At 37.1% G+C, this 27,597-nt stretch overlaps 2 protein-coding genes across 4 annotated transcripts in view; both read right to left on the minus strand.

The window, feature by feature from the left end:
* pitpnm3 (PITPNM family member 3) overlaps window positions 1–3,888 on the minus strand; it is a 91,191-nt gene extending 87,303 nt beyond the window's left edge. Inside the window, exon 1 of the mRNA XM_081370690.1 lies at window positions 3,596–3,888. Within this exon, the coding sequence (XP_081226816.1) occupies window positions 3,596–3,620 (25 nt within the window). The 5' untranslated portion in view covers window positions 3,621–3,888. The remainder of the gene's footprint in view (window positions 1–3,595) is intronic.
* Window positions 3,889–6,344: 2,456 nt separating this feature from the next.
* Window positions 6,345–27,409, minus strand: kiaa0753 (KIAA0753 ortholog). Of its 3 annotated transcripts, none has more exons than XM_081370389.1 (17): window positions 27,001–27,409; window positions 26,279–26,810; window positions 26,096–26,202; window positions 25,271–25,333; window positions 24,925–25,146; window positions 24,647–24,839; window positions 22,741–22,904; window positions 21,872–22,002; window positions 21,639–21,779; window positions 21,342–21,431; window positions 20,514–20,601; window positions 20,252–20,305; window positions 19,932–20,102; window positions 19,346–19,421; window positions 19,025–19,145; window positions 11,487–11,708; window positions 6,345–7,677 (listed from the first exon to the last, which is right to left on the minus strand). In XM_081370389.1, the coding sequence occupies exons 1-17, from the start codon at window positions 27,115–27,117 to the stop codon at window positions 7,539–7,541; spliced, it is 2,631 nt and encodes an 876-aa protein (XP_081226515.1). In that variant the 5' UTR covers window positions 27,118–27,409; the 3' UTR covers window positions 6,345–7,538. The 3 variants fall into 3 exon arrangements, with proteins under 3 accessions (XP_081226515.1, XP_081226514.1, XP_081226513.1); XM_081370388.1 differs by having other exon boundaries at window positions 22,735–22,904; XM_081370387.1 differs by having other exon boundaries at window positions 21,872–22,005; window positions 22,735–22,904.
* Between the last annotated feature and the right edge of the window lie 188 nt (window positions 27,410–27,597).

Below are 27,597 nucleotides of genomic sequence, written 5' to 3' on the forward strand. Positions count from 1 at the left end.
ACTAAACACTAAAACACTATGAAAATAAAATTTTATAATAAAAATTCCAGATAACAGCATGCAAGTCCCGATTTTTGTCTCTTCTTCCGCGTTTAAAATAGTTTGAATGTGTAAATCAGCAAGAAAAAACACGTCCAAATGATAAACTTTCCCTCCATGATGGTTAAACTAAGTAGTTAATCCACCAATCACATGCGTGCCGAACCGTGGGGCCTGGTCCATACGGATCACGGATCAACTGCGATCCTGGCGTCGGACCATTGTATGTGGGTGGGGAAAGACCCACCCACTTTTTAAGACCAATGATATTGGACCCACTCAGTTTTACAGTCTCTAATTCAGCCAATATGTCTGTTCACTTTTCAGAGATACAGGAAATGAGATGTACTAAATATTTTCTTGGGGAGGACCAGCCAAATTTTTTAATTTTTTTTTCATTTGGATGCTAACTGGTGACTAATTTGTGATCTTTGATCTACAGTATAGTAACATAACAGATTAACTGATTGATCTGTTAATGAGTTTTGACTTTGGAAAAATATTTAAAAAAATGAATATAAAAATCTTGAAGAAAAAAAATAGTTGTTACCACTATCCAACTTAAAATGGAAACTCTTCTACTTAAATGAAATACAACATGGATGACAGGCTGTCACATCAATATCCCAGAGAGATTCATAGAGCTTCAAATTCAAAACACAGATGACACATGCTATGAGCTTCACATCCTAAAAAAAAGCTTATGATCATAAGCTACAAAACATATTGACAGGACAACTCGAGGCTAAGAACTGACGTTCTCTCTACCGGTTTCCTGATCAATGATCTACATAATCTTTTTCCCCTTTGTAAAGTGATTTTGAATAAAAGCAGAAGAGTGTCATTTTGGACAACCAGCTTCACCATTTTTTTGTTGTTGCAATTTTGTTTTTAAACAGGTTTTTTTGAACACTCCCCTCAACTGCCATTGGTCATAAAACATATAGTCCCGCCCCAAAAATCACACCATTTGTTGATGATACTTATAGTTGTCTCTGCATATTAAAGGTATAGTTCTACCAAAAATAAAAATTCTGCCATGATTTTCTCGTCCTCAAGTCATTCCAATCCAAACCTGTATAGGCCTACGCCTTATGTTCTTCTGATGAACTTTGAAGAATGTAGGAATTTTTCAAAAAATCTTCTTTTATGTTTTCACAGAAGTCATCCAGTTTTGGAACAACATGAGGGAGAGTAAATGACAACAATTTTCATTTTTGGGTGATCTTCATTTATTTCTTTAAGCTAGTTTGCTTTGGAAAAAAATAAGTATTTAAAAAGAATACAATCATTAGACTCCTCAAAATAAATATCCGCTTGTATATACCTCAGCAGCCAATGTGAATCACAAAATCAATAAACTTATAGAAATGCAAAGCACCACATTACCTGACATTTAGAACAATTTAGAATCATAAAATGCAAAGGGTAAGTTTTCTTCCAGATCAATAATTGCTCTGACATGCTGGACTGAATGTTCTGCCATTGGATGTATGTATGTATGTTGAGATGTTCAGTGCAACTTGTTTGAGTTCAGTGCAACAGTGTTTTTATTAAAGAGTAACTCTCGCCAAAATTTAACCTAGGCTCTTTTTGTTAATCTACCCGAGTCAAACTTTCGTGTAAAAGCATAATTAGAATGGAAACGCCACTTTTAAGTTTGACCGTATTTTCGTTTTAGGTCAAAACGTAAAACACTAAAACACTAAGAAGGCTCGATACAACATAAAACTGTGCCCGCAGTATCACCAGGGGCTCTCCACATGAACTTGAGCATTGACTACGTCGTTTGTGTACACAAAGTTTACTAAAAAGAAAGGTTTTGAACAACTCACTGTAGCTGTTGTCCTTTCCGGCCGCCGACATTTTGTCAGTCAAAAATAGTCGATCTTTATCACTGAATAATTTACTCTCCTCCCGGTTACGTTGCATTCGGAGATCGACTATTTTTGACTGACAAAATGCCGGCGGCCAGGAAACACTAATTGATAAAGCGAGTCGTACAAAACCTTTCTTTTTAGTAAACTTTGTGTACACAAACAATGTAGTCAATGCTCAAGTTAATGTGTAGAGCCCCTGGTGATACTTCGGGCACAGTTTCATGTTGTGTCGAGCCTTCTTAGTGTTTTAAAAATAGCGATTTTGATGCTATCATAGAAGTACCCCATGCACTCCCATTCAAAAAGCATTCTGACCTAAAACGAAAATACGGTCAAACTTAAAAGTGGCGTTTCCATTCTAATTATGCCTTTACGCGAAAGTTTGACTCGGGTAGATTAACAAAATTTTGGCGAGAGTTACCCTTTAAATGACCCTGATTAAAGCATATTGGAGTCAGTGTATTTGAAAGTTTAAGCGCAATAAGATGTGAAAGAGAACTTAGTTTAATACTCACAGGACGCACCGTGTGCTTCGGATGTGTGCGTTTATAAAAACCATATATCAGAAGTTTAGACTTATATGGCTTTAAAACGCATGCAGATAATAAACTTTTATGATGATGAAGAACTGCAATGTCACGAGAGCGTGACCGCAATAGAGATGATAATCAAAACCAAACAGATGTTTTAGTTTTTGGCAGAGTATCCGTACTCTGAAAAGCGGATCGGAGCAACACCTCATTTGCATTTAAAGATACATGCACAAAAACAGCATGTTTTTCCTTCCACTCAAAAATGAATTCACAGACACATTCTGGGAACACCTGAGACGTATATTACATCTTCTAAAAAGGGGCATAATGTTTCCCCTTTAATATCAGGTCTACTGATAAATCAGTGTGTCTCTATAGGCCCCAGCATAATAACACCTCTGTGCCTTTAACATGAAACAGTGTTGTTCACAGGTAAATAACTTTTGCTAGAATAAAAAAGTTCATTTTAAAGCTATTCATTTTCAACTCAGAAAAAAACAGCATTTTAAGCTTAACTTAATTCTTTATCAACATAATGATAACTATATTATAGTTAATAATAATAATATGTAAATGAATGTTATTTAATGATTTGTGGTATTATTATTATTATGTAAAAGAGCAACCAAAAACTAATTAGAACAGTCATATTAGTAGGCTTATATCAGTCATGAAAACAGAAAATAGGTTTCTAAAAGTTATTATTCGGTGTTACCAATAAAACCTAGAATCTATATCGTATTATGGCTCCCTGGATTGCCTGAAAGTCTGGGAAAGGGGTCCGGTTCAGATATGGAAGGCAACTCCTGCCCTAGCTCCTAAAAACATTCTACATTTCAGAAAAAGGCAAATTTGTTGAGAGAACATGCTAAGATGAAGATAAGGAAAAGCCAACGTTTGGACTGGTTCTCAAAACCATAAGCATTGGAATGAGCCCGTGACGCCCAAAAAACGCTGTCTAGGTAGGCAGCAGCTCACTAGGTTTTGAGACACAGCCCTAGATCATCTCACGCATTCCAACAGATTGACGCGGAAAGTGAAGGGAGCAAACTGACTGTCCACTCTTTTTGCTGTGATACCGCAGCTGCACGTCAATCCCGGAGGAGTCACATCACACACATGCAACACACAGACATCTCTCACCTTTCCCTCTGGTCTCTTTAGCCATCCTGCGTCTTTGCAGTTAGTTTGGACAGTACGCACGTCTCTTCCCTCTGTCCTTGTCTGCGCGCGGAACAAGCGATTTAAAGTCTATGCGCGTTTCATGTTTTAAGATGCAGTGGAAATGACATGCGAAGGTGAGAGTATCCATTAACGCTGAGAGAAATCCTTGTGTTGAAGTAAGCGCGGACTTGGGGCTGTTTGCATGTGTGCAGACTTTGCTGTTGTCCTCCTCTCCTCCTGTTGAGCTCGAGGTGTGATGTTCGACTGCCTCCAGTGGCTCTGCGCGAGCTGCAGTCCACTTGGAAACCGCCAAGCGCATTAATGCAGATATATTAGATAGTTATTTATTCATGTACGTATTTAGATAAGAAATTTAAATAATATTAGTCTAGTCTTTAAATATATTAGTCTAGTTTCACAGTTCATATAGCCATATATAAATACCGGTCAAAAGTTTGGAAACATTAGGCCTACTACACTGTAAAAAATGAATTATGGGTCTCAAAAAAATTAAGGTGATAATTAAAAATATCGTGTATATTTTATTAAGAAAACTGTGGTTCAGTGTTTTATTGAAAATATTGAGAACATTTCACTAATAAAACCAAGAGAGATACATTTTCCTTCTGTTTTTTAAGGAAACATTCACAGTTTTGAGGTTTAAATTGAGGAACCGATAAAGCTGATAAAATTAAGGAAAAAAGGCTACCTATTTATTTAAAGAGAATTAGCTCCATTATGCCGTTTTATTTCCCAGCATGCTTTGCACATTGCTGGAAATGGTGTTTTTGATATATTTTAATATTTTAATATGATATTTTGATATATAAAAATATTGCTTTTGAGTAAAGGGAAACATCTGTTAATTTTTAATGTTCAGTTATGTTTGACATTTGAAAGAGTTTCTATTATGTTAAAGTTTTGATCATTACCATTGTGCAGAAGAGTAGGGCTTGTGTTTAGATTGTGAATAATTGCATAAATTAATACTCTGAAGCAGGCTGCTTTGTCCATTGAATAATAACTTTGCTAATGATAGTGCAGTAACAAGTGTGTTTTTCAGCTGTGCTAGCAGCAAAAAGTCTTTCAAATATACAATATAATTCATAGTCAAATGTAAACAGGTCATTTCCATTCACTCGAATTCACACAATTTTGAGAGTAAACTTTTGACTAGTACTGTATAAATGCCATTAAATAGACACGGATACATAATACATTAATTGAGCTTTGTAACTTAAAGGTATAGCGGAGGATTTTTTACTTCCGGGTGGATCACCAATACTATTGGTGCTCCTAATTGTCAATCATTCTGGTGAATCAATCAAACTTTTCAAAAAGTGGAGAGGACGGGTCTTATCTAAAATTCGGAAATATCCTCCGCTATACCTTTAACATAAACGTTATTGAAAACTGATTTACAGCATAAATGGGGCAAACTTGAATATTTTTAGCCATTTTTTAAACTTTAAATATAATATTTTCTGTGATTGTATCCAACAGAGTGTATTTTTTAAAGCCAACTAATACCACAAAACATCACAAAATAAACTAGCCTAAATTAACTAACAATCTATTTAACTCAAGCACATTGAGCCATATTGTAGTGAAAACAAGGCTGAGGTTCAGGGACTGAGTTACACTTAGTCATGAATGTGTTCAAATATATGGTTAGTAGTTGTGTATGTTGCAGGTCGTTGTTTTTGCCATCTGAAAGTGAGTGACATGACACAATCTGTCATCACAATTGAAGAATGACTCAAAACTCCTCTGAGATCATAGTTAAAACTGTTGCAAAAAGAAACTTTCACAAGGGTTACCTTAAAAATCCCTTAAGTGCTTCAAAATTTGGCCTACAGTATAACTTCCACTCAGCTGATACAAACAGTTGCCTAGCTGAGGGACCACAGGTGCTGTTCATGCCTGCCGGCAAACTGAGTAAATGCATTGTGAAATCAGAAGTGCAAAAGGGAGTGTGCAGTAGAAAACAGAAGTAAATATCTTCACCCTGCCAATGGCACTATATCTCTGTAGTCCTATAGTTAGATGACCGTGCAAAATGTTAGCTTGTACATAAATCATGATGTTGCGATTCCTCCTCAGGCCTTTAAATAACCAACTCCGTCACAGTACATCTAACATCAGTTCAGCTGATTAATGTTGGGGTGTAATGACTATAAAATATGAGTCTTGTGCTAGCTGTCAAACAGTAATTGAAAGAAAGAGTGGTAAAATCAAGGCCAAGTGTGATGCATTTTCCATGAGCATGTTTAACAGCTCAGTGTCTGTATGAAAAGAGTGTTTTGTGTTGCCATGTACAGTACATAAAATAACCCCAGCTCATCCTAGTCTAACGTAAGGCATTGCTGCATATCAGGGATCCTACATGAACTGTTCTGGAGTAGCTCGAAATGACTATTGATAGAGGTGAAGTCTGGAGTTTTTCAATTCCAGGTAAAACTGGCCATGTTGCATTAGCACACTCCTTAAAGGACTCGGCCTATTTGTAGCAGGCAGGAAAACCCAATGACAAAATACTTTGACTCCAGACATTGCATTGAGTTTCTGGTAAAAGCAGCAGGAGAGAAACAGCCTGCAGGCCCAACAAGCAGAAAGATAGATAACACTGATTACGCCGACTGAACGTAGGAAAAAAACATATATAATTCAATTCATTTCACCTTTTTCTTTTAAAAGCAATTTCATCCAGGGTACAAGGCCAGGGAGATGCTTGAAAGAAACATTTATTTCCATTATAAATTAAATCATGATTATAAATACAATACAAATTCAGCAGTCGTCTTTCACAAGCAATAAAAACACAACCAAGAACAAGTTCATGACGAACTGGTGACTATTTCCCTGTAGAGTCACAGCATTCATAATAATTCATTGCACCAAGCTTAGAATTTACTGGCTAATGCAGTTATGTTGTGCTATTAGTTTGCTTTTGCCACTTTTCACAAATAAGTAGGTTGCTGAACAGAAATGGAAGAAACCTGTGACTCACATCTGGGGGCTTGAGGTTAAGAAACGTTCCCTTAAATCTGCTCACTACATTAGAATTAAACAGTACTGGGACAACCGATACTTTTAAAACCACACAAAGACGCAGACCCTCATTTTAGATGCCTAAACTACACACTTTCTGATTAATTATAGCCTTGGTTATATAAGAGCTGTAGGCGTGTATCATTTCTGCACACGGTCCCTATGGAATTTTTTTTTGTAAAGACTAGTGCCTGCGTGTCCTGTCCGGTGACATTCCCAGCATACTGTACCTGCCCAACATCTGGACTCAACTGGAGGCCATTCTCCCCTCAGGCCCTGACACAAACTATACACATTCTCTAAATACCTCACCTATCCAATCACACTAGGGATCACAGCCAACATATGGAGAGCTTAGTGAATTAAAGACAATTAGCAACAAAACATATGCTTTAGAGTGAGGGAAATCAGTCCACAAAGCAACAAGTTTGTGTTCTGATGCGGATAGCATTAATGCCTCTAATAATGCTTATTCAAGAGGAAGTGAGTGATCCTCTAGTGTGAGGTATTTATGGATAACAGTGTGAATCTTAGAATTTCCAATGCATAAATAATGTAGAGGTTCTTTTAAAGCTTTTCTCTGTGCTGAATAACAACTAACTACTGCACTGACTAATGCACAATGAAGGTTGCATGGATTATTATGACACATTGATGTGACATTTGTTAGCCGTGTGCTAAAAAGCATCTGTTTGCATTTAGAAGTCAGACCCCCCACTAAGGTTTCGCATTACAGCAAAAATGCCGGTCTGAGTAAACACTGACCGGTAAGTTCTATATTTAAAGCATGAAAACGTAAACATACAAATATATAAACCTGGATATTTCAATTTTCAATTCTAAAAACTTGTAAGTTGTTTATGAGGAGCTTCTATGACACTGATGTAGTGGGAGACTGCACAGGCTGGAGGAACTCTGACGTGAAAACAGCTTCCGCATACTCTTCACAAACATCCTGGAACTCTGCCGCCACATCAGCCAGTGCCTCGGCCATTAGCTCATCCGCCAGACTGAAGGAAACAAGGGAAAAAAGTGTTACAATCTCATAGCACTTACTGCTCAGTTTACTTTAAAGGGATAGTTCACCCAAAACATTTTGAAGTATGCCGTTTCTGCGACACTAGTAGCACCTAGCAGAATTACAAAAATACAGTATATTTTTGCAAACGCCCCTTTTCCGCGCCGCGCCTCCCCAACCCAAACACAGCTCTTACGGGTGCTACATGAAGGCCTGTCTCAATGGGTAAAACTAGGCTACTTTCCACGAAAGGTCTGTGATATTCAAAAATGTTTTAGTTGTATTGCTATGCGTCATAAGCTAGCAGCTGAGTGGGCTAACACTCTGTTTGAGGCTGTCAAAACTGGACACATCAAAGTCCACTGTAAGGAATTACATCACAATACCTAGTTTGCTTTGGCGTGTTCATGACTCGTTTAAATTTTAAAGATGTAAATGCAGTGAATTTTGGCTTGTTCTTCTGTAACCGAAGCTGAATGTCTTTTCTTATGTCACGGTCCCACATTGGCTGAACACCCTCTGGCTCCGCCTGATACAGTAGCCACTCCCCAAACTCTCGTAGCCCCTCCCCTTTTCAGCGCTGTGCTCGTTATGTTCTGTCTTCCTGTTTGTATTTCCACAGCTTGAAGGTAAGATCTTAGATATTTATGAATGAACCGATTGTTTTTAAATCTTCCAGGTCTACGTACAGCTGTTATGACATCTGCTGCTAACATCACAATGCTCATGACAACTTTTGTTAACTCTATAATAAGTAAATCCATCACCAGCTAATTACTCTTTGACAGCAATGCCATAGAAATATACAGAGCAACCGCAAAACCGGAAGTTCAAACACAAAATTCTAAAAATGGCTGCATGCTTGTTTCTCTGGCGCATAAGTAGGTCTATTCAGTAGGTTGAGCTGCAAAGAGATTGACTGATCTGAGCAGACCACTCTCAATGTTTTAATGGTGCCTAGGGGATATAAACCCATTAATGTGATCCTAATAGTAGTCAAACAATAAACCACGTTAAGATAATGTATTTTAACATAAAAAAATAGTATGTACTTCCCCTTTAATCTTAGTTATAATTGCCTCATTCAGAATGAACATGTTTGATATATTTTAGCGTCAGTGTTGTTATTAATCTACTGTTGTATAAATGTTATAAATCTTGTTAAATGTTATAAATTTATTAAATGTTTTGACCTCATAATGTTTAATCAAAATATATATTCCGGTATAAAACGACTTGTCTCAGGTGAGGTATCCAAACTTCTCCAATTATTTAATTCGCCACATCTCAAAATCAAATCAACAACTGAAGTAGATCCAAGTCCCTTCCCAACAATTTTACTTTTTGAAAATCTGTTTCACTCAGAAGTACATCACAAAACATAAGAATTAGGAAAAGATATGTCACTACTTCGGTTTCATCATGACTTTTAAGATATAGAAATATTATAATTAAATTAAATAATTAAATGTAAAAATAATAATAATAATAACTAATAAACATGACAAAAAGCACATAAAATTACAACACTTTAAACAAATGAAAAAGAAAAATGAAAATCTAAAAATAAAAGGTAATAAAATTCTAAGTATTAATAAATACAATACTAGTATAAAAATAATAAAATAAAACTGTTTTGTGATCTCCCATCGTTAAAAAATAACGGATTACTTCTTTCTATACTTTTAGAAAAGAGTCCAAGGCACTTCTTCCAGTACAAAAAAGTAAAAAAGCTATTATTTACAGTATGCCTAGTCACAGTTTTTTTTGTTTTTTTTTACTGCACATTCAAAAAAAAAAAGAAAATACTTCTGTCTATGTCTTTAGGACAGTGATAAGATCATCTAAATTCCTCTTCTGAGGCAAATATTCCTCGGCGTAAAGAGCAGAGCAGTCAGTCTGTGCTCACTCAAGGCCTTGACTGCCTTCAAGGCTCTTATTACCCACAATGCACTTCAGACTGACAAGTGCCCGCACCCATTCCCAGCAGCAGCACTAATTGCCGTGACATTTCGAATCTTCTCTATTTCTCTAGAATAATAACCATTCAGGGTCTCTACGGTGCAACACTGACCTCTGCAAAAAAAAATACGACACTCAATTTCATTTTATATCCGTGCAATAACAAAAAATGTCAAGCTGCAGCACACAGGTAAATATTTTCACTTTTTGATTCCTCACTTTCTTGCTCCCGTAAATTATTTTTACAGCAATTCTTCTCACCACCCACACAGCCCATGGCGCGAGGATCAAGTCTGACAAATGAGACCTCAGCTCGAGGATCAGATTCTGGTTTTAGTGTTCCTCTTCCCACTGCTGTTAAAAGTGTGTTCTCTGTGAACTAGAAGGACTTGATAAATATCCACCGCATTGCACCAACTTAAAAATTCTGTTAAGTATGCTAATGGTGAGGTGGGCGTGCAGGAGCACTAGTGGAACAACAAAGACGCTCATTTGCACAGGAGCACGCTCTACATTAGCACCCATCAAAAAACAGAGCTAATATTTACATTTAAAATAGCATCGTGTGCGAGGATCATTATAGCCGAGAGGCTGTAAACAATCTCAACTCCTACTAGCGGTGTCACTGTGGGAAACACGCTGAGGCTTATGATTAATCTGCTGTTGCTCTGAGTGCAAATAGAAGAGCTGAGCTTTTAGTGTTTATACATCCAGGTACATGTCTTAAGCACAAATTACATATGTCAGGAAATTGCAGATATCAGTGCTGAATGAGTAAGAGCTAATTTAGGTTATATGTCAATGGGACACATGCACACTTCAGCTTCCACACACACATAATTCAGTTGTTTACTGAAGTCATTGTATTAAAATTCAGATAATGGCAAATAACATTACAATGGCAAATACATTATGGTTCTTGACAACATTTGGCATCTAAATGACAACAAGTAATGCAAGATTCCTTTCCAACCCAGGCTCATTGAAAAACATGCCTGTGGTGTATATACTTTTTGAAAATCTGTTTCACTCACAATACATAGGAAAATATATGTCACTACTTCGGTTTCATCGTGACTTTTCAGATATAGAAATCTAAAAAAAAATAATAACAATTAAAAATGACAAAAGCACATACAATTACAAAACCTTAAAAAAAAAAAAAACTGAAAATCAAAATGAAAGGTATTAAAATTCTAAATATTAATAAATACAATAATAGTATATAAATAATAAAATAAAACAGTTTTGTGATCTCCCACTCCCAGCGTTAAAAATGAACAGTTACTTCTTTCTATACTTTTAGAAAAAGCCCGGTCATTGAAAAAACATGCCTGTGGGTGTAATTTCCGAAAAATATTCAATTTCTTGCAGATTTCACAACATTAAAAACTGAAATGTCCAATATCCAGTATTCAATAGTGTTAACAAAAGCAAATGTAAGATGAAAATTCATTTTCTGAAGTAACCATACCATTTTAGCTTTCGTCTAGCTCTTTTATTGCATTACAAGTGCAATAATGTACCAGGCGTGCTACCGAGCAAGTTTACTATGTCGGGAAAGCCATAAATATGTCAAAATGTATTCGTTTAGAAACCATGCACTATGGCAAAAAGTGTATTGAGGTCATAATATAGTACTGTGCTATGAAACTAATTATTAATCAATAATATGCCCCTATAATCTTAATTTGTGTGGAAAAAAACTGTGTTTTACTGCCACAGTGCATTTACATGTTACTAATATCCTTAACGAATCATGCATTTTCATTTGAGTTCTTTCCACATTTTAGTTTTGATTGATATGTATTATTAATAAAGAAATGATTAGATTCAAACCTGTCTGCTATTGCCCAAGGATTGAAGCTCCCCAGAGCCTCATGTGAGACCAGGCATAGAAAGGCATCATGGTTCTCCCTGTATTTCTGGATACTCCTCTGCATGCTGGGCGGCACAGTGAGGTACGTCCCTCGTGTGCTTTCCCCTCCAGCTGAGACTGGATTCCTGGGGTCATTTAGAGTTAAACACTCCTCATCTAGCATCGACGTGTCTGATGCAGCCCTGTAAACAGAAGAAAAAAGAAATTCTCATGCATTTTGCTCACTCTTTCCTAAAGGTCATATCATTTCAAATGTGTGCATCTAAAGACAACAGAAATTATTTTCAGGTTTACTTGTTCTTGTCTTGTGTGCATAGCTAAAGGCTACACCAAAGACAGCACAGTTTGTAATGTAATCTGTATTAAACAATCCGATTACAGTACTCAACAGAATATGTAAACATATATATATATAAAATTTTATGCTCACCAAGGCTGCCTTTTTTATCAAAAATACAGTAAAAACAGTAATATTGTAAAATATTTATAAATATCGATTTTCTATTTTAATACATCTTAAAATATAATGTATTACTGTGATGGCATTTCACTTTCACATGATCCTTCAGAAATTATACTAATATGCTGATAAGGGACATTAAAACATCTTAATTATTCGAAATGTGGTTAAACAGAAACATTTCCAATTAGCTCATCATGCCACCATTCTGTTAAGGGAATTAAAGAGTGATACAAACACAATCACAACAAATTAATACTCTAAATTAATATTCAATTTTGATTTAAGAGGTGCTAAATCTGGAATCAAAAGCACTCTTGTAAACATCTCAACCCCTCCCTCAGATCACTTCCATGTGAGCTCAGCGCACCAGCCGTCTCATCGGGACCACACTGGTACACTTGGTGTTAATCAGACCCTCTAAAGCACACCTTCCACCTTCATATTTAGCAGCAGAAACACCTCACAACTCCTATTCCAGGCTGCCTTTAATAGAAATATTGGACGCAAGCTCAGTCTAGACACTTAAAGCGCAAGGCCTCCAAAAGCTCACAAGGGCCATTTATTTTCTAATGGAATATTATGGTGGCCGGCGCTGCTATTGTACAATCACTTCCCCTTTACCGTTCCCGCAAGGCGCCTCTTTGTGCGGCTAATAGAATACCGCTCTGGCTAACAGCTACCTCAAGCGTTTAGAGCGTGCTGTGGTACTCTAGAGAAGTAAGGAATTCACCGCTGCTGGGAGAATAATGTCAAACTTTGAGCAGTTGCACAGTGCGAACAAAAACGGGTGAAAGGACAGTCAAGGTAAACGCTTAATTTGGGGATTCAAATTAGAAGGCGTCCCTTCTGTTAATGTGGCTCTGAAGTTATGCAAGCAAGAAAGGTCATGCGAGGTTCTGAACGCACATGCAGTTCTGTAAGATGTAAAACAAGCAAAGGCTTTCCAGGCTTCTTCTGTCAAAACAAGCCTGGTAAGGCACGGTGGAGAGCCAAAAATAATGACCAAAATTTCTCCCATTCCTCCTTTCAACACAAGCTCCAGCAGAAAAGAAAAAACACTGTCAGAGCTCCACATGTGATTTATACGAGCAGACACAATGCTGGGCTGACTTGTGAACACGTTCCAGTGCGTTTGGCCGATAGCATGAGGCAAGGGAGATGTTAGGAGAACTTTTTCTTAGGGAAGCTTAATAAACAATGAGGAAACCAATAACAAATGGGGAGAAGTTAACACCTATAAAACAATAACTTTAGTGAATTTTACACTTCTCCAGAGTGCCACAGCATGCCTTAAGGGCAATTAGCAGGTTAAAAGGAAGGTGAAGCACCATCTAGTAAACCTCTTCACAGAGAATGTGAATAAAAATGTTCTATTTCTATTCTGTGCAACCAGTGAAATTGATTCACAAGTAAATTACTTTTGTGATCCAGTTCTTTCAATGAAAAATTCACCACTTTTGACAAACGAAATCACGTAATCCAAATAATACAGAATGGTTGTTCATATGCAAATGTGTGGTTAAGGATACACATTTGTGTAATAAATTATTCTAAATAAATAAATACCTCATACATAAATAAATGTTAAAAATAAATTATATTTTTATATTACATAAATACATTTTACATACATAACATTGCAGGTGTGTCATTCGGTGCTTTTTAAATGGCCGACAAAGGTTACAAGATCGAAACATTGCTTTGAAGTTCTTGCAAGGAATACAGAATGGATCAGAAAAGCTGCAGACCATAGACGAACAGCGTTTTGACCTGACAGACGGGAGTGATATAATGGTGAAAGGCAGCAGTAATAAGGTTGTGCAAACAGAAATGAGACGTGTAAAAGTCAGTGGATGAGATTCTGGACGACCAATGCTCTATCAATATTCAGAAGCCAGAGATCAAAACCAATAAAGCTAAAGGGCTCCAGTTTTGTGGTTTTCATCCAGTGAGAGGGCCATAACCAGCAGCAAGGTTACCATCAAGGAGCCAGACAAGGTTAGATGGAGAAAGAGATGGAGGAAAAGAAAGAGAGATGGCGATATGAATTAAAAGGTTAAAGAACAGAGAATGAAGATCAAACCGAAAGAGCAGCCTCACCATGAGCTCTGCATTGATCTCTTTAAGCTTTGAATGAGAAGTGGGGGATCAGACACTCTCTTAGATGTGTTGGCCACTCTATTGTTGAGACCTTCAACACCCATAACCTCATTGTGCGGATGCAGACACAGGACATTATAAGATATCACCACTTATGAACTATCACTCCTTTATGATTCTGTTCCTGACATTTCTGCATTAGAAAACCTTATTCAGTGAGTGTTTGTTGCAGAGTGTAAGATTTAATAGCACTCGACTGCAAAGCAAACAAGATCAATTAAAACAAGACAAATCTACTTGAGCAGCAAACTTGTATAAGATTATAAGACTTGTTTTCAAAGAATTTATCCTGAATTACGTTTGTAGAGCTATTTTCTATTTCAATATATTTTAAATTGTAATTTATTCCTGTGCTGGCAAAGCTGAATTTTCAGCATCATCACTGCAGTCGTCAGTGTCAGAAATCATTCCAATTTGGTGCTCAAGAAACATTTATTATTATTGTTGAAAACAGTTGTGCTGCTTTATATTTTTTGTGGAAACCATGATGCAGTTCTTTGATGAACAAAGTTTAAAAGAACAGCTATTGTATTTGAAAATAGAAATCTTTTGTAACATTATAAACATATTTACTGTCACTTTTGAATAATTGAATGTGTCCTTGTTGAATAGAAGTATAACAAAATAAAAGCCATTTAAGTCATTTAATAAAAGTAATTTTCCTAAATGTAGTAACTCGCTACATCTCTGAAATTCTCCTCTCCTCTACAACCACTTGTAACACTTGTATATGCCGCCCACTTTTACTCATGGATAAGAAAGATAGTCAAATCCAGTGCAAAATGTTTCAAATGCCATTTTGTCAAATTAAAATATCAACCTAGCCATTCAGAAAATGAATGGTGCAGAATGACAATCCGCATTGAAGACTTCCTCTTGTGTGAAATATTGATGTTGAAAGAGCGCACTAAAATGGACTAGAATGGAAGAGGAGTGGCTGGTGATTTCAGTGCACAGATTGTTTGATGCTTTTATGATTGATAATGCTTCTCTCCTGGGTCCCCTAACATTCCTTTTCTCAAGCCAAAGTGGTTCTCTGAATAACAATAAAAACTAAAGCTAAAAACCAAAGCCGCACTGACAGCTCTCTATTGTGCTGAAGTAAGGACACACATTGCCTCTTTGCAACCAGCCTAGCAGTGACAAATGAATTGTGTGCAGCCTTCTGAATCCGGGTATAAATCCGGATTATATAATATCAGTTTGTGTGTGCCATTTACAAACTCCACAGTGTTTCCGTTTCAAACAGTGTGTTGCCTTCACAGGTAATCAGAGATTAGACAACAAATAATAAGCTCTACATGCTAATCAACATCAAGGCCCAATATCCGCTCTTCAAATGACCTCCCATGAGCATGCGCTACACCGCCAAAAAGCCCCCAGTTGTTGCCCCCTCTAGTGGCACAATTCATACGCAGATAACATTTTACTGGTTTCCCATCATAAATCCTCTGTTCGGCCTTGGCCTTTAGTTGCTGCACTAAAAGCCGAGTAATTACCATAATGCTTTGCATAATTCATTTTCTACGAGTTTTATCTTTCTCGGCCACATCCGCCCAATAATCGTCCATTCTGATGTAAATAAGCTGCAAAAAGGATGTAAAATGCTCACTGAGAGTTTGATTGCACCATTAGGTTGATTCTAATATATAAAACTGTAACATCAGGAGAGAATTAACGACGGAGGCCAGAAGAATAAATGACATTAAGAGACAGATGATGAGTAGATTGGCTGTAACTTTCTGATCAACAGTGTAATGTCCATTTGTGTGGCTTTTAAAGGAGCAGCAGTTGCCAAGTTGTCATTATACTGCGCAAGCAGGATGAAGGCAGATATGGACACTTCTTTTGGATGGATTAGTCAAGAATAAGTTGCAAAAAGCTTTTGATGACAGCCATTTCCTAAGTCAAAGAAATTAAATATTGCATTATGTTGGCCAGCTGGCAACTAGACAAGGATCCTGAAGTGATGTCAAGATTTTGTCCTTTAAAGTAAGGTGATAGCACTGAGTGTAATACAAGTTGCTTTGGATACAAGCAACTGCTATTATTACTTACACTAACTACAGCGCTGTGGGAAAAATTTAGTGCACCCCATTAAGAAAACAAAGTGTAGGCCTTACTCTTTAATGTGGTTCAACTAATTTGTACTTCATTTTATCTAACTGATGCACCTGATGTATTGATAAAAAAAAAAACAGACAAAAAAAAAAAACAGGTGTACTAACCTTTTCCATACAAAAATTGGGCATTTCTGTTAAGTTACACAAATCAATACAAAATTTACATTCCATGAGTCATTTGTCAAATTATAGTGCTTTTTATCTATTTATATTGGTGAAATTAAAATCAAGTATGTAAAAAAACACTTTCATGTAGTGTATGATTTTTTGCATATTAGAATGATTTCTGAAGGATCGTGGGACACTGAAGACTGGAGTAATGATGCTGAAAATTCAGCTTTACAATCAAAGAATAAATTACATATAAAATTGCAATAACATATTTCACAAAATTACTGTTATGTGATTTCTCTACTGGACAACTGTCAGTATAACTGATAGACCCTAGATCCCTGCATCCCTTTCAGTCACTGCAGCTCACTGGATTTCTCCAGAGGGATCTTAATCGTGGTCACAGTCATTGCTCATGTTTCAACACAGACAAGAGAGAGACTGAAGAATAGCCTCCTTGTGCAGTGATATTTCAGAGCCAGTGTTTTCTGACAGCATAAAGTGACTAGCTAAGGATAAATAAATCCAAACAAAGGTTCAGATCAGGGCAGTGGAGAGTACCCATGGCACTCAGCCTGTGGCACCCACGCTTGCCCAAATACCCATGGTTAGTGCACTGGAATATGGGGAGAGTAAACAAATCTCCAAGTGGGCCTCATCAGTCCTTATGGTTACCGTCTGGGATGTTAATTGACTGTTTACATGCAGTGGTATGGTAACACAAATATTACTATAAAAGGACTACAGTGCCTTGTCCTCTATCTGTACCGGTTCCAGATTGAAGTTGCTTTTTTGTTGGACAAAGATAGTCAGTGAAGCATGATGCTCACTGACCTGAGACCAGTGAACAAATGCCCAACACTGCAGCACTGTATGATAACAGAGAGGCAGCAGCAGTTGGCAGCCATATCTCCATCCATCCCCTATTGTAATTGTTAGCATTTCCAAGGATTAGCATTCTCTCCTAAAAGTGATCGGGTAGACCAAACAGTAAGTCGTAGAGACTTTGAGGTATGGTAGTACCCACCCCGTCAACAACGTCACCAAGGCTCGCCCCAATCGGCCCGATGGTGGCGCTACAGCGATCAAAAGTACGTAATGGCTCATAACCCCTAAACAGTTTGTAGTAGGCTCAAGTGTTTTATCTCATTGGAATCATTGGCTCAAGAAAAACCAAATCGTTTTTTTTAAAAAAACCTATTGAACAAAAGTTCAATAACTAGTCCTAGGGGTTTCACCCAATCGGAACCCAACCAGTGCAGAAAGATTCTCTAGAGTCTAATTTCGATTGACGTCCGCGACGGGATGCCAAAACGTTTGAAGTAGCCATGAACACTTTTAGTTTTGTGTGTGTGTGTGTGTGTGTGTGTGTGTGTGTAAGCATGCTTATTGAGGATCAAGTATTATTGTTCAAGCCTTTCGTTTGTGTGTGTGTGTTTTAGCGTATTCTTTTTTGTGAATATTTTATGGTGTCAAAACTCTTGAACCCTGTTATTTATTATTGTAATGTGTATTATTTCAACTTATACACTTACATGTAATATATATTCTGAATTATAAAATGTAATATATTTTGTATATAATATTCACATGTAGAAGCTCTTGTGCTAGATTTGATAATTTGTGAAAAAAAATGTTCACCCAATGAAATTGAGCTTATTTAGCTTGTCATTTCACCAAATTCAATAGATAAAAGACTACTTATTAGTCCTACCACATACCACTAAACACATTACACCTACCAATAAATATTCATTCAGTGACAAAAATGTGACATTTTGTCATTTTGTAAAACTCAGTAAAAAGCAGCACATGAAATACAGTATATACTATTACACATACTGTACGCTCTCTACTATTCACTGTCACACTTACATCTCTATACTAGTTTGTACCTTTGAAACTTTGTATTGCAGCACTCAGAATGATTTGTTTGTGTTGTCGCTTTGATAAAAGCATTTGCTACATGAATATATGCAAATATAAATTATTAAAAGGTGTACTGATCATTTTAGTCAGAATGCAGCAGACAGAATACACACTTGGAAAGCTTGTAGACACTGCTGTAATTCCCTGAGATTAGACATGAGATGATGCTTTGAAGTTTGTTTAGACATTGTGCTCCTATGTTGAGAGAAAGAGAAAGAGGAGGCTGAATGTTTACACTGCGTTCACAGAGCTGAAGGGCCTTGCTGTGAGCTGAAGCTGAAGAGGAGAAAACATTTTAATCTTCTAATGCATCTATTGAACCTGTTCCACTAAATTTCCCATCTCTCTCGCTTTAGACAACTCTCACACTCTCAAGACTGTCCCTATTTATTCTTTTATTTTCCTCATTCATTTACTGAACCACAGCTGCTGCCAAAGCTTCGGGCAGAAAGAAGCGAGGCTCCTGCTCTCTCTTGGCAGAACTATAGAAGGAGGAGGCGGAGGGAGAGAGAGCTTTTAACAGCAGATATTTGAGATTTTGATTTCCTTGTGGCTGTTATTGAATTCTCCCTAAACAGACAGATATTACAGTGCAAAAAAACTCTCTGGTCAATGTGCTGTTCTTCTGCAAATTCAAGTAAAGACTGATTCAATTGTGACTGATCCAAATGTGCCTGGCAATACACTCTAAAACCAGCCGACAGTCACTCACCCAGTCTCCACTGGCTTTTGCAGGAGGATGTCGGCCGAGCCGGGTGCATTCAGGACTGGTTTCGTCAGTCGGATTGGCTGAGGAGAGGCTGGCCTGGAGCTAGAAATATTCCTCAGATCGTCTGCAACACACAAGACGTGTTACACTGCTGCCATCTGGTGGATATCAGCCAAACAAAATGCAGAGCACATACTTGTCTGTCTCTCTGGGGACAAAGTGGGGAGATGCAGAGACTGACCTTCAAATGCTCTCAAAAGGACAACTGATAACTATTTTTGTCAGGGATGAATGTGAATGGCCTGCGTGGGTACTGTGTCTCACCTGTGCCTTTTTCCCAAATGAGAGGGTCTGAGTATGAGATCATAGCAAAGCGTCGGCGCACATCTTCCTGGTCTCTCTGAGTAACAAAACAGAGCTTTATGTGTCGGCTGATTTAATACTTAAGTTTATTATTTATTATAATTTGACCCAATCAAAATGATGCAAAGAAAATCTCAAGTTTTATCCCCAGAAGAAAAAAAGTTACTAATAAAAATAAAATTACTAATACAAAAACAATTACACCTAATATAAATTAAAGTTTTTAATAATTTCTTTTTTATATAATAATTATAATTTCATATTATAATTGTTATAATAACAATTTTTATATTATAATAATATAATAATTATAATAATAATCAATTAATAACAATAATAATATTTTGTTTTTATTTTTAACCATTTATTTTTTATATAATAATAATAATAATAATAATAATAATAATTATAATAATTCTAACAAATAATAATAATAATAAAAAAACATATCAAGTTCAGTCCATTACATTACATCATGGACTGAACATTGGCATAACTTCAAACTAACAAATCTTATAATCTATTTCTTTATCTCCCACACACTGACCTCTATCTCCTCCATCCTCAGCAACATGCTCTCTAATGTGGGGCCCTGCAGCTTCCTCTCAGCATCAGTCTCGGCCACCTGCTGCCTCTCCGTCACCCACAGAGCTTGAGCTGCATCCTCCAGAAGATCCTCCAGAAGAGCTTCGCTCAGGACATCCGCCCCGGCCCCAGGCTTTACAACACAGCATAGCATAGCGTAGTCACATTCTCACATTTTCTTTTTTATGTGAACTTTTTTAAATTGAATATGGATTGAAAAGCCTCAGTGCTCATCCAGGAATACGAAAGTAAGTAGTTTTAGAAAAGTAATGAGTTTCTCACCTTATCTGCAACCTTCAGCCTCTCTCTGAGAGTGTCACTTCCTGCTTCAACCACCTGCCGCACAAGTATGAGAAAGAAAAGAAACGAACAGAAAGAAATGACTGTCTATTCACATCAATGCCAACATATATGCACAACAGCAGTCCAATGGTACACTCAGTCTTGCAAGAGATTAAATCTCCTGTAGATAGACTCAATATGTCAGACATTATTTGAGGGGGATTTGGGGGGGGGGGGGGGTTCATCAGATGTATGCGTTTACCTGTGCTCGAGCCAACAAAGGCTGAATTCTCTCTTTAACGGCCCGCTCAGCTTTTTCCGCCCATTGTGTCGGGGAGCCCACTGTGGTCCTACCATGCCCACATATTAATAAACATCAATGATAACATGCACTCAAAAATTCAAAGTTCAATGTACAATTAAATTGAGGAAAACTTTACAAAGCATTTAAGAATTTCCAAACAAATGGTTTGACTAACTAAATTTAGTTATGCCTACTACATGCAAAGGACTGAGCAGAATTTTTAATACACACTAAATGTTTTTTTCTAGCATACTAAAATTTTGTGGTATATTTATTAAGTTAAATTAACTACACAGATTTATGTAAGCTTGTTTCCGCCACAGAATAAAAAAATAAAAGAGGTAATTTCACAATTCTGAATTTACAACATGCAATTGTGACTTTTTAATCTCACAATTCTGACTTGTTTTCTCACAATTGTGAGTTTAAATCTCTAAAACCTCAAAATTGCGAGAAAACAAGTCAGAATTGTGAGTTTTCTTCTGTGGCGGAAACAAACTTCCATAAAGATGGATGATTTGAGACAAAAACAATTTTTTTTTTTTTCAGCTTGTTTGTCTAGATCTGTATTTTCAAACATCATTATTCAAGTTAGCCCCAACATAAATTGATTGTCAACTTGCATTTTGATTGCACCCAGTTAAATTTAGTGACAAAATTTTCAAGAAATGCATTGCATGAGCTCTTTTTAATGAACTAAATTAAAAAAGCACAAGAATTCATTTATGCATGCATAGTTCATTGAACCGCTGGTTAAGTATAATAATGAAGCAGCTGCTGTTGTACCGGAGTTTGTTAATGCGGTCAGCCTCTTCTTTACTCAGACGATTCAGCTCTCTCAGTCTGTCTGCAGTCATCCGGTCTAACCAGGCTTGCCTATTGCAAATGAAAAATGCACAGCAATGAACATCAACTGCGGTCACATACTCAACAGTGAACAAGAGCATCTCACAATTAAGGATCAGAGTGATGATTGTTTATATAAACTAAGCCAGGTAATAATTATTTAGAAATTATATTTTTTTCTTTGGAAACTCCTGAGAAATATCTTAAAATATCTGGAAGAGAGGGTTCACTATATACCTGAGGGCTTCATTTTGGGCTTGTTTCCTATCATGTGATAGGAGCTGTGTACTGGAATTGGTCTGTGGCTTCTCCTTTACAGGGCTCTTTTGAGGTGAGAACAGGCATCTGGGCTCTGGCCGGCTGGACACAGCACTACACCTGTGCATATATACATACATTTTAGTAGAACACAAAGGTGCAAACACGTCAAGTCTGAATACTTAATGGATAAGAGGGTTGGATGTACTGACCGTGGGCGAGGAGGAGAGTGAGGAGAAGTTGGCATCCAAGGCACAGTGGGCTCTTTCTGGGGTACCTGGTTTTCTCTTAGTCGGGATGAGACAGTGGGCTGCTGGAAGCTGGCATCACGAAGATGACCCGCCTGCTTAATTTGAGGCATAGTGTGTCTTTTATCACTGATATTCTTTTGAAAACTGTCATCTAAAATCCTCCAAAATAAAATATCAACAATCATACACTATCATTAAAAAGTTTGGGGTTGGTAATGTTGTAATGTTTATGAAAGAAGTATCTAATGCTCACAGAGGCTGCATTTATTTGATCAAAAATACAGTAAAAACTGTAATATTATGAAATATTAGTAATTATTAAGTAACTCTTTTCTATTTTAATATATTTTAATTATAATGTAATTTATTCCTGTTATGGCAAAGCTGAATTTTCAGCATCATTACTCCAGTCTTCAGTGTCACATGATCCTTCAGAAATCATTCTATTATGCTGATTTGATGTGTTACTTTAAGAATCATTTATTATTATTATTATTATTATTATTATCAATGTTTAAAACAGCTGTTCTGCTTAATATTTTTGTGGAAACCATGATAAAAAAATGTCAGAATTATTTGATGTTCAAAAGAACAGCATTTATTTGAGATAAAGCTTTTGTAACAATTTAAATCTTTAACTGCTACTTTTGACCAATTTAATGCCTCCTTATAAAAATATTAATTTCTTTAAAAAAATATACTAACCCCAAACTTTTGAATGTTAGTGTATCACATTAAAGTAAAAAAAGTACTAAATTACTATAGTAGTAAAGTACTACTATAACTAAAACTAACATCACTGAATTAATAATAAAAGAAAAAACCTTAACATGGTCTGGGTTGATGGCACTGGTAGTTTTGTTGGGTTTCTGTGCTTCTGCCTCTCTGAGTTTTTGATGATGTATGAGGCTCTCTAGCCCTGCCTTTAGAACTTCATTGCGCTCCTTCACCAAAGCCTGTGAGGTCTTGTGGGATTTCCCTGCCAGTCTGCTGCCTGCATTCATTAACAAAAATATCAGATTTTATTATGCAATACCCTGAAACCAAACTCACTCTACAAACCATTTTCACATTAAATAAATAACTCAATATTGATTTTATTTTAAAATACAGGGGCACAGAAAAGTATTTGTACATTTTAGACAGTTTAGTCACATAAAAAAAGACCCCTTTAAAAATGTTTTTTTTAAAAGAATACAAAAACAAGTTGCATCTGCAAATAAAAGCTGCTAGAGCTTTTCTAAAAAGAAGTGTGTTTGTGCTTTAAAATAAATAAAATAAATTTCTTTAAAATAAATGCAACCTGTTTTGATATAATTTTAAGTGTGTAAACACAAAAGTAAATTTGTTATAGTTTAAGTGCGGCTTAAGTGTCCAAATAATTTTTGGGGTGTGTGCACTTTATATACAGATTGGGGTTGAGCAACTTGAGATTTTTTTTAAGTCGACATTTATGTGATGAAAGTCGAGTCCACGTGGACTAGTCGCTGATGACGTCATTAACAAATAAGCCTGAACCTCGAGCTGAGACTCGAACGAGGGTTGCCTTGAGCACAGCTATGGCATATAACACAGCACTGCCCACAAGACCATTGCTGCTACATAACAGTTTATTTTTATTAATTCTTTTGTCTTCGGGTCATTATGTTTCTCACAGATTTCTGCTCAATCTAAATCAGATACGGATAAAGTAGCACAGTAAAGATTACATTTATTAGTGAGAGAGCGATTGCGATTGGTAGGGGTGGTTGTGGGTTTTAGTTTCTAGGAAATATATGCTAGAACTTTTCACTTTCTAAGCTACTTTATTGTTAACACAGAACAGTGTTGACAATACATTTCTGCGCTACTGAATGTTTCTCTGTGCACGCAGTCTACTCATGATGGGCGAGCTACTATCTGTTTGCGTGTTACAATGCAGCAGCGCATTGGTTTAGAACGGCCATTAACTTATGTGTACAATAAGCTGTTTAACACGTGCATTCTCTCGATCAATTTTGAGCATTCAGATGGTATAATCAAACATATCTTGTGGAGCGCTCTCGGAGTATGCATTTATTTGTCATTTTAAAGGAGAACTCCGGTCAATTTTAACATTGAGCTCATTTTTTTGTAAATTTGGAGTGCTGTCAATACAGAGAACAACGACAAAAATCGGTGTTGCCTACACCGTGTTATCCTCTTTTTAAAATTTGCACCCTGTTGACTTCAATGGGGCAAGTTTTAAACCTGCTTTTAGCCTCTTAACATCCTTGATGTGTCATTACAAGTGCACAGCTAATGTGAGTGATTCCTTCAGAGTGAACACGGTGAATCTGACTGCAGTAGATGTGAAAGATATAAATAAAAATGATGTTATTTCAGCCAGTGCACATACCTGTATTTACATCCTGTTTTCAGTCGAAGTCCACAGTAATCGATTGTCGAGTTCACACGCATAGGTTTAGTTACCTATGATCACGCACGTGAACTCGACAATCGATTACTATGGACTTCGATGTTCTCTGTACTGACAGCACTCCAAATTTACAAAAAAAATTTAAAATTGACCGGAGTTCTCCTTTAAAGTGGACTTAAAATATTTCTTATCCTGTTGCGCCCTCTATAGGCTATGATCAGCGACTAGTCAATGTCAAGCTTAAAGTCTCATGGTAGATGGGTCTATGCAACCCTTAACAGATACAGCACCAAAAAGCTTTCTGAAAAATGAACGTCACCTTGGTTGTCATGACTCACCACCAGGCTTTTTTGCAGCAGCTGACTTTTGGGGTCTTCGTGAGGTCCTCTCAGCTGGGTCTCTGGCAGGACGAGGAGGGGACATGCTGCGGGCCCTGGCCCGGCTAGAAGTCTTTTCCACTGGGTTGACAATCTGCAAATCTACGTCTCTTTTCCTGGGTGCCTCCTGCTTACTCAGTGCTGAGTCAAGCGTCTGAGGAATCAAACACAAAAAAACATTAAATAAGGTTTTTGTATTAATTTTTGCATTTATACATAGTGTGTATTTAATTAATCACCTCTAATTTCTGCAGGATGTCGAGGGCTGTCTCTGGTACGGTAGATCCTTGTCCCGCCTGTACTTTGGCGGAGCAGAGAGAGAGCTGGCGAATCAGCTTACCCAGCTCTTTGCAGTGGATGGGCACTCTGCTCTCTGTAGGGTCCGACAGCTGGTTGCTAAAAACCTGCATGGCTCTTACAGCTCCCCGGTGAGCAGCAGCCAGTCTGTCCATTGCCTTGGACTGAGAAGACAACCACAGAAACATTTAAAGCCCCTGCATATCTCATTTATGCACTTCAAAATCAAGCTAAAATTAAAATTAAACCTTTTTGTATTGATTTGTTGGGTAAAATAAACTTTGGTACCTTTTGGGTGTGTTTGACATTCTGGGAACGCAGCTTGTCTAGATCCTCCTGTATCTGTTTAATCTTGAAAAGAGAAACAAAACAGTCCCGTTGTGAATCTCTAAAGCCTCCTTTTCATCTCTGACAAATGACAGACCAGAAGTCATTCAAGGGAGAGTAGCACAGGAGCTACGTGGTTTGATGTTGATATGCGTATTGCAGAATTTTCAGATGCAACTTGAGCCAATAAACTGTATGCGACAGATGTTATGTATGCGACAGATTTTTGGACTAAAACATTTATTTTTAAAACTATTTCTGTGAAATGAGTGGCTATGAATAATTATGTCTAAAATAATTATTTTGTAATTATTACAAAATTATTTACATTAATTAGCAGTCAAAAACCTACTATGCTTTTCTTTGAAATGTATTGACAGTCATATTATTTGTGTGGATATTTTTATAATTTAAAAATGCTGAATAAGCAGAATTGTGAATAATTATGTCTGAAATAATTGTATACATTTACACTTTTAAGGACAAAAGTTATTTACGTTAATTAGCTCAAAAAAAATCTACTATGCTTCTCTTTCAAATGTATTGGCATTCTTTTGCTTTGTGTGAATATATTTATTCATTATTTATTTATTTTACCATGGTGAATAAGCAGAGAGTAACGGATGCATCACGACCAATTTGAAAGTTCTGTGCGACTGTCACTTGAGGGTGAAATGCGCAAATATCAGAGATAGTGAAAAGACAGCCTAAATTCCTCTTCAGTACTCTTAAATACTTCATATTACTGTGCTGCCCTTCTGTACATGAATTGCAGTGCTTACAGACCTGCTGTTGTAACACATAGATGATACGTGCAGAACGGGCTGCCTGCTCCTGCCGCCGGATCTCCATCCTGTGCTTCTCATCGGGCTCCAGAACCTCCACCACACGTCCTGCAGAAAACCCACATGCAAGCCTCTTTAAAAGCGAAAAATATATAATTTGGGTGACTAGGAATAATAAGAATACCTTTATTAACCAACTGCTCTATCCTTTGAACATATGTGCTCAGTTCCTTCTGTAATTTACGGATCTCCTGGCTGAGCTGAGGTTCATTGCTGTTGACTCTCGGATCAAGGTCTTTGGTGGGTGATGGGCCCTGTTCAAGTTGCCTGTTGGGATTCTGAGGAGTATAAACTAGCACCTGATCCCCGTTTTTTATTTGCTTCTTTGGATCTGACATCCTTGGATAGACCACATGAGGACTGTAATCTATGTTGCTTCTTTCAGGGCTGATAATCTGGGATCTCTCCACTGGTTCAAGTGAGGAACGGCTGATGGATTCCTGTCGTTTCCTGCGCAGATCTCTCCTGGCGAGTCTGACGGCAGCCTGCAGGCGCTCTTCTGAGAGGACTGAGAGGCGTAAGGAGCTGCTGCAGCTCTCCATATCATCCTGCCTCTCTAGACGGGGTATAAGTTTCTCTATCACGATGGGAGAAGGGGGTCCCACACCGGTGGCTCGGTTAAGAACACTGGGTGCCGCTATGTTATTGAACTGAAGCTGTGATCAGAAGAATCAGAACAAATGAGAATCAAGGAGAAGCTTGTTCATCAACATCAAAATCAAGTTTGCATAAGTATACAGCACGCAGCATCACTCACTCACTCACTCACTCACTCACACACACACACACACACACACACACACACACACACACACACACACACATGTTCTTATATCAGTACAGTACCTGTGTTTGCAAACCAGCCATTTGAGACACAGGGGAGCCTTTTTTAATCCATTCACGGTTCACAGGACCCAGTTCACCAATGGTCATGGCATATCCCCTTTGGAAATCAGAAATCATTCTGATAAAATCTTATTTATGAGCTGTCTTTATGGAAATAAACTAAATCCCGCTTGAGTAATCCTTTACAGAGCAACTAATTATCTACTGACTGTAACGTTACTGATAGATTACAAAATAAAAGAGATTGGTTTATCACACGAAAACACAGTAAATGGACGAGTAAATCAGTGGTATCATGTTTTAACATGACAGCCAGTTGGTAAACAGTTTGTTTATAGGAAGTGTCCGGCAGTTTAAAACACCGCCATGACAACAGAACACTTCTTCGCGATTGTCTGTCAGCTGTTATAATTGAGTTCGTGCAAGTTGTCGCCCCCTGCCGGTCTGAGGTACTGCTAGCGCGTACTGCGGTCTGATGTGACCCAAAATGTTGAATTTATTTAAAAAAATTTTTTTTTTTAATATTTAAATGTATTGTTAATTTATTAATGTTGTATTAAGAAAAAACAACTTTAGTTTTAGTCATTCTTAAAGTTA

Source organism: Scardinius erythrophthalmus (assembly GCF_964197995.2).
Source record: "Scardinius erythrophthalmus genome assembly, chromosome: 7".
In the NCBI taxonomy this organism is placed as follows: domain Eukaryota; kingdom Metazoa; phylum Chordata; class Actinopteri; order Cypriniformes; family Leuciscidae; genus Scardinius; species Scardinius erythrophthalmus.

What these genes read in the sequence shown, in the direction of transcription:
- kiaa0753 (XM_081370387.1), bottom strand. Translation starts at nt 27,117, where the DNA reads ATGATTTCTGATTTCCAAAGGGGATATGCCATGACCATTGGTGAACTG. An exon ending in TCAACCCAGACCATGTTAAG is followed by an intron (nt 22,006 to 22,734) that starts GTTTTTTCTTTT and finishes CCTCAAATTAAG; the next exon opens with CAGGCGGGTCATCTTCGTGA. An exon ending in CTTTGTTGGCTCGAGCACAG is followed by an intron (nt 20,306 to 20,513) that starts GTAAACGCATAC and finishes CTTGTGCGGCAG; the next exon opens with GTGGTTGAAGCAGGAAGTGA.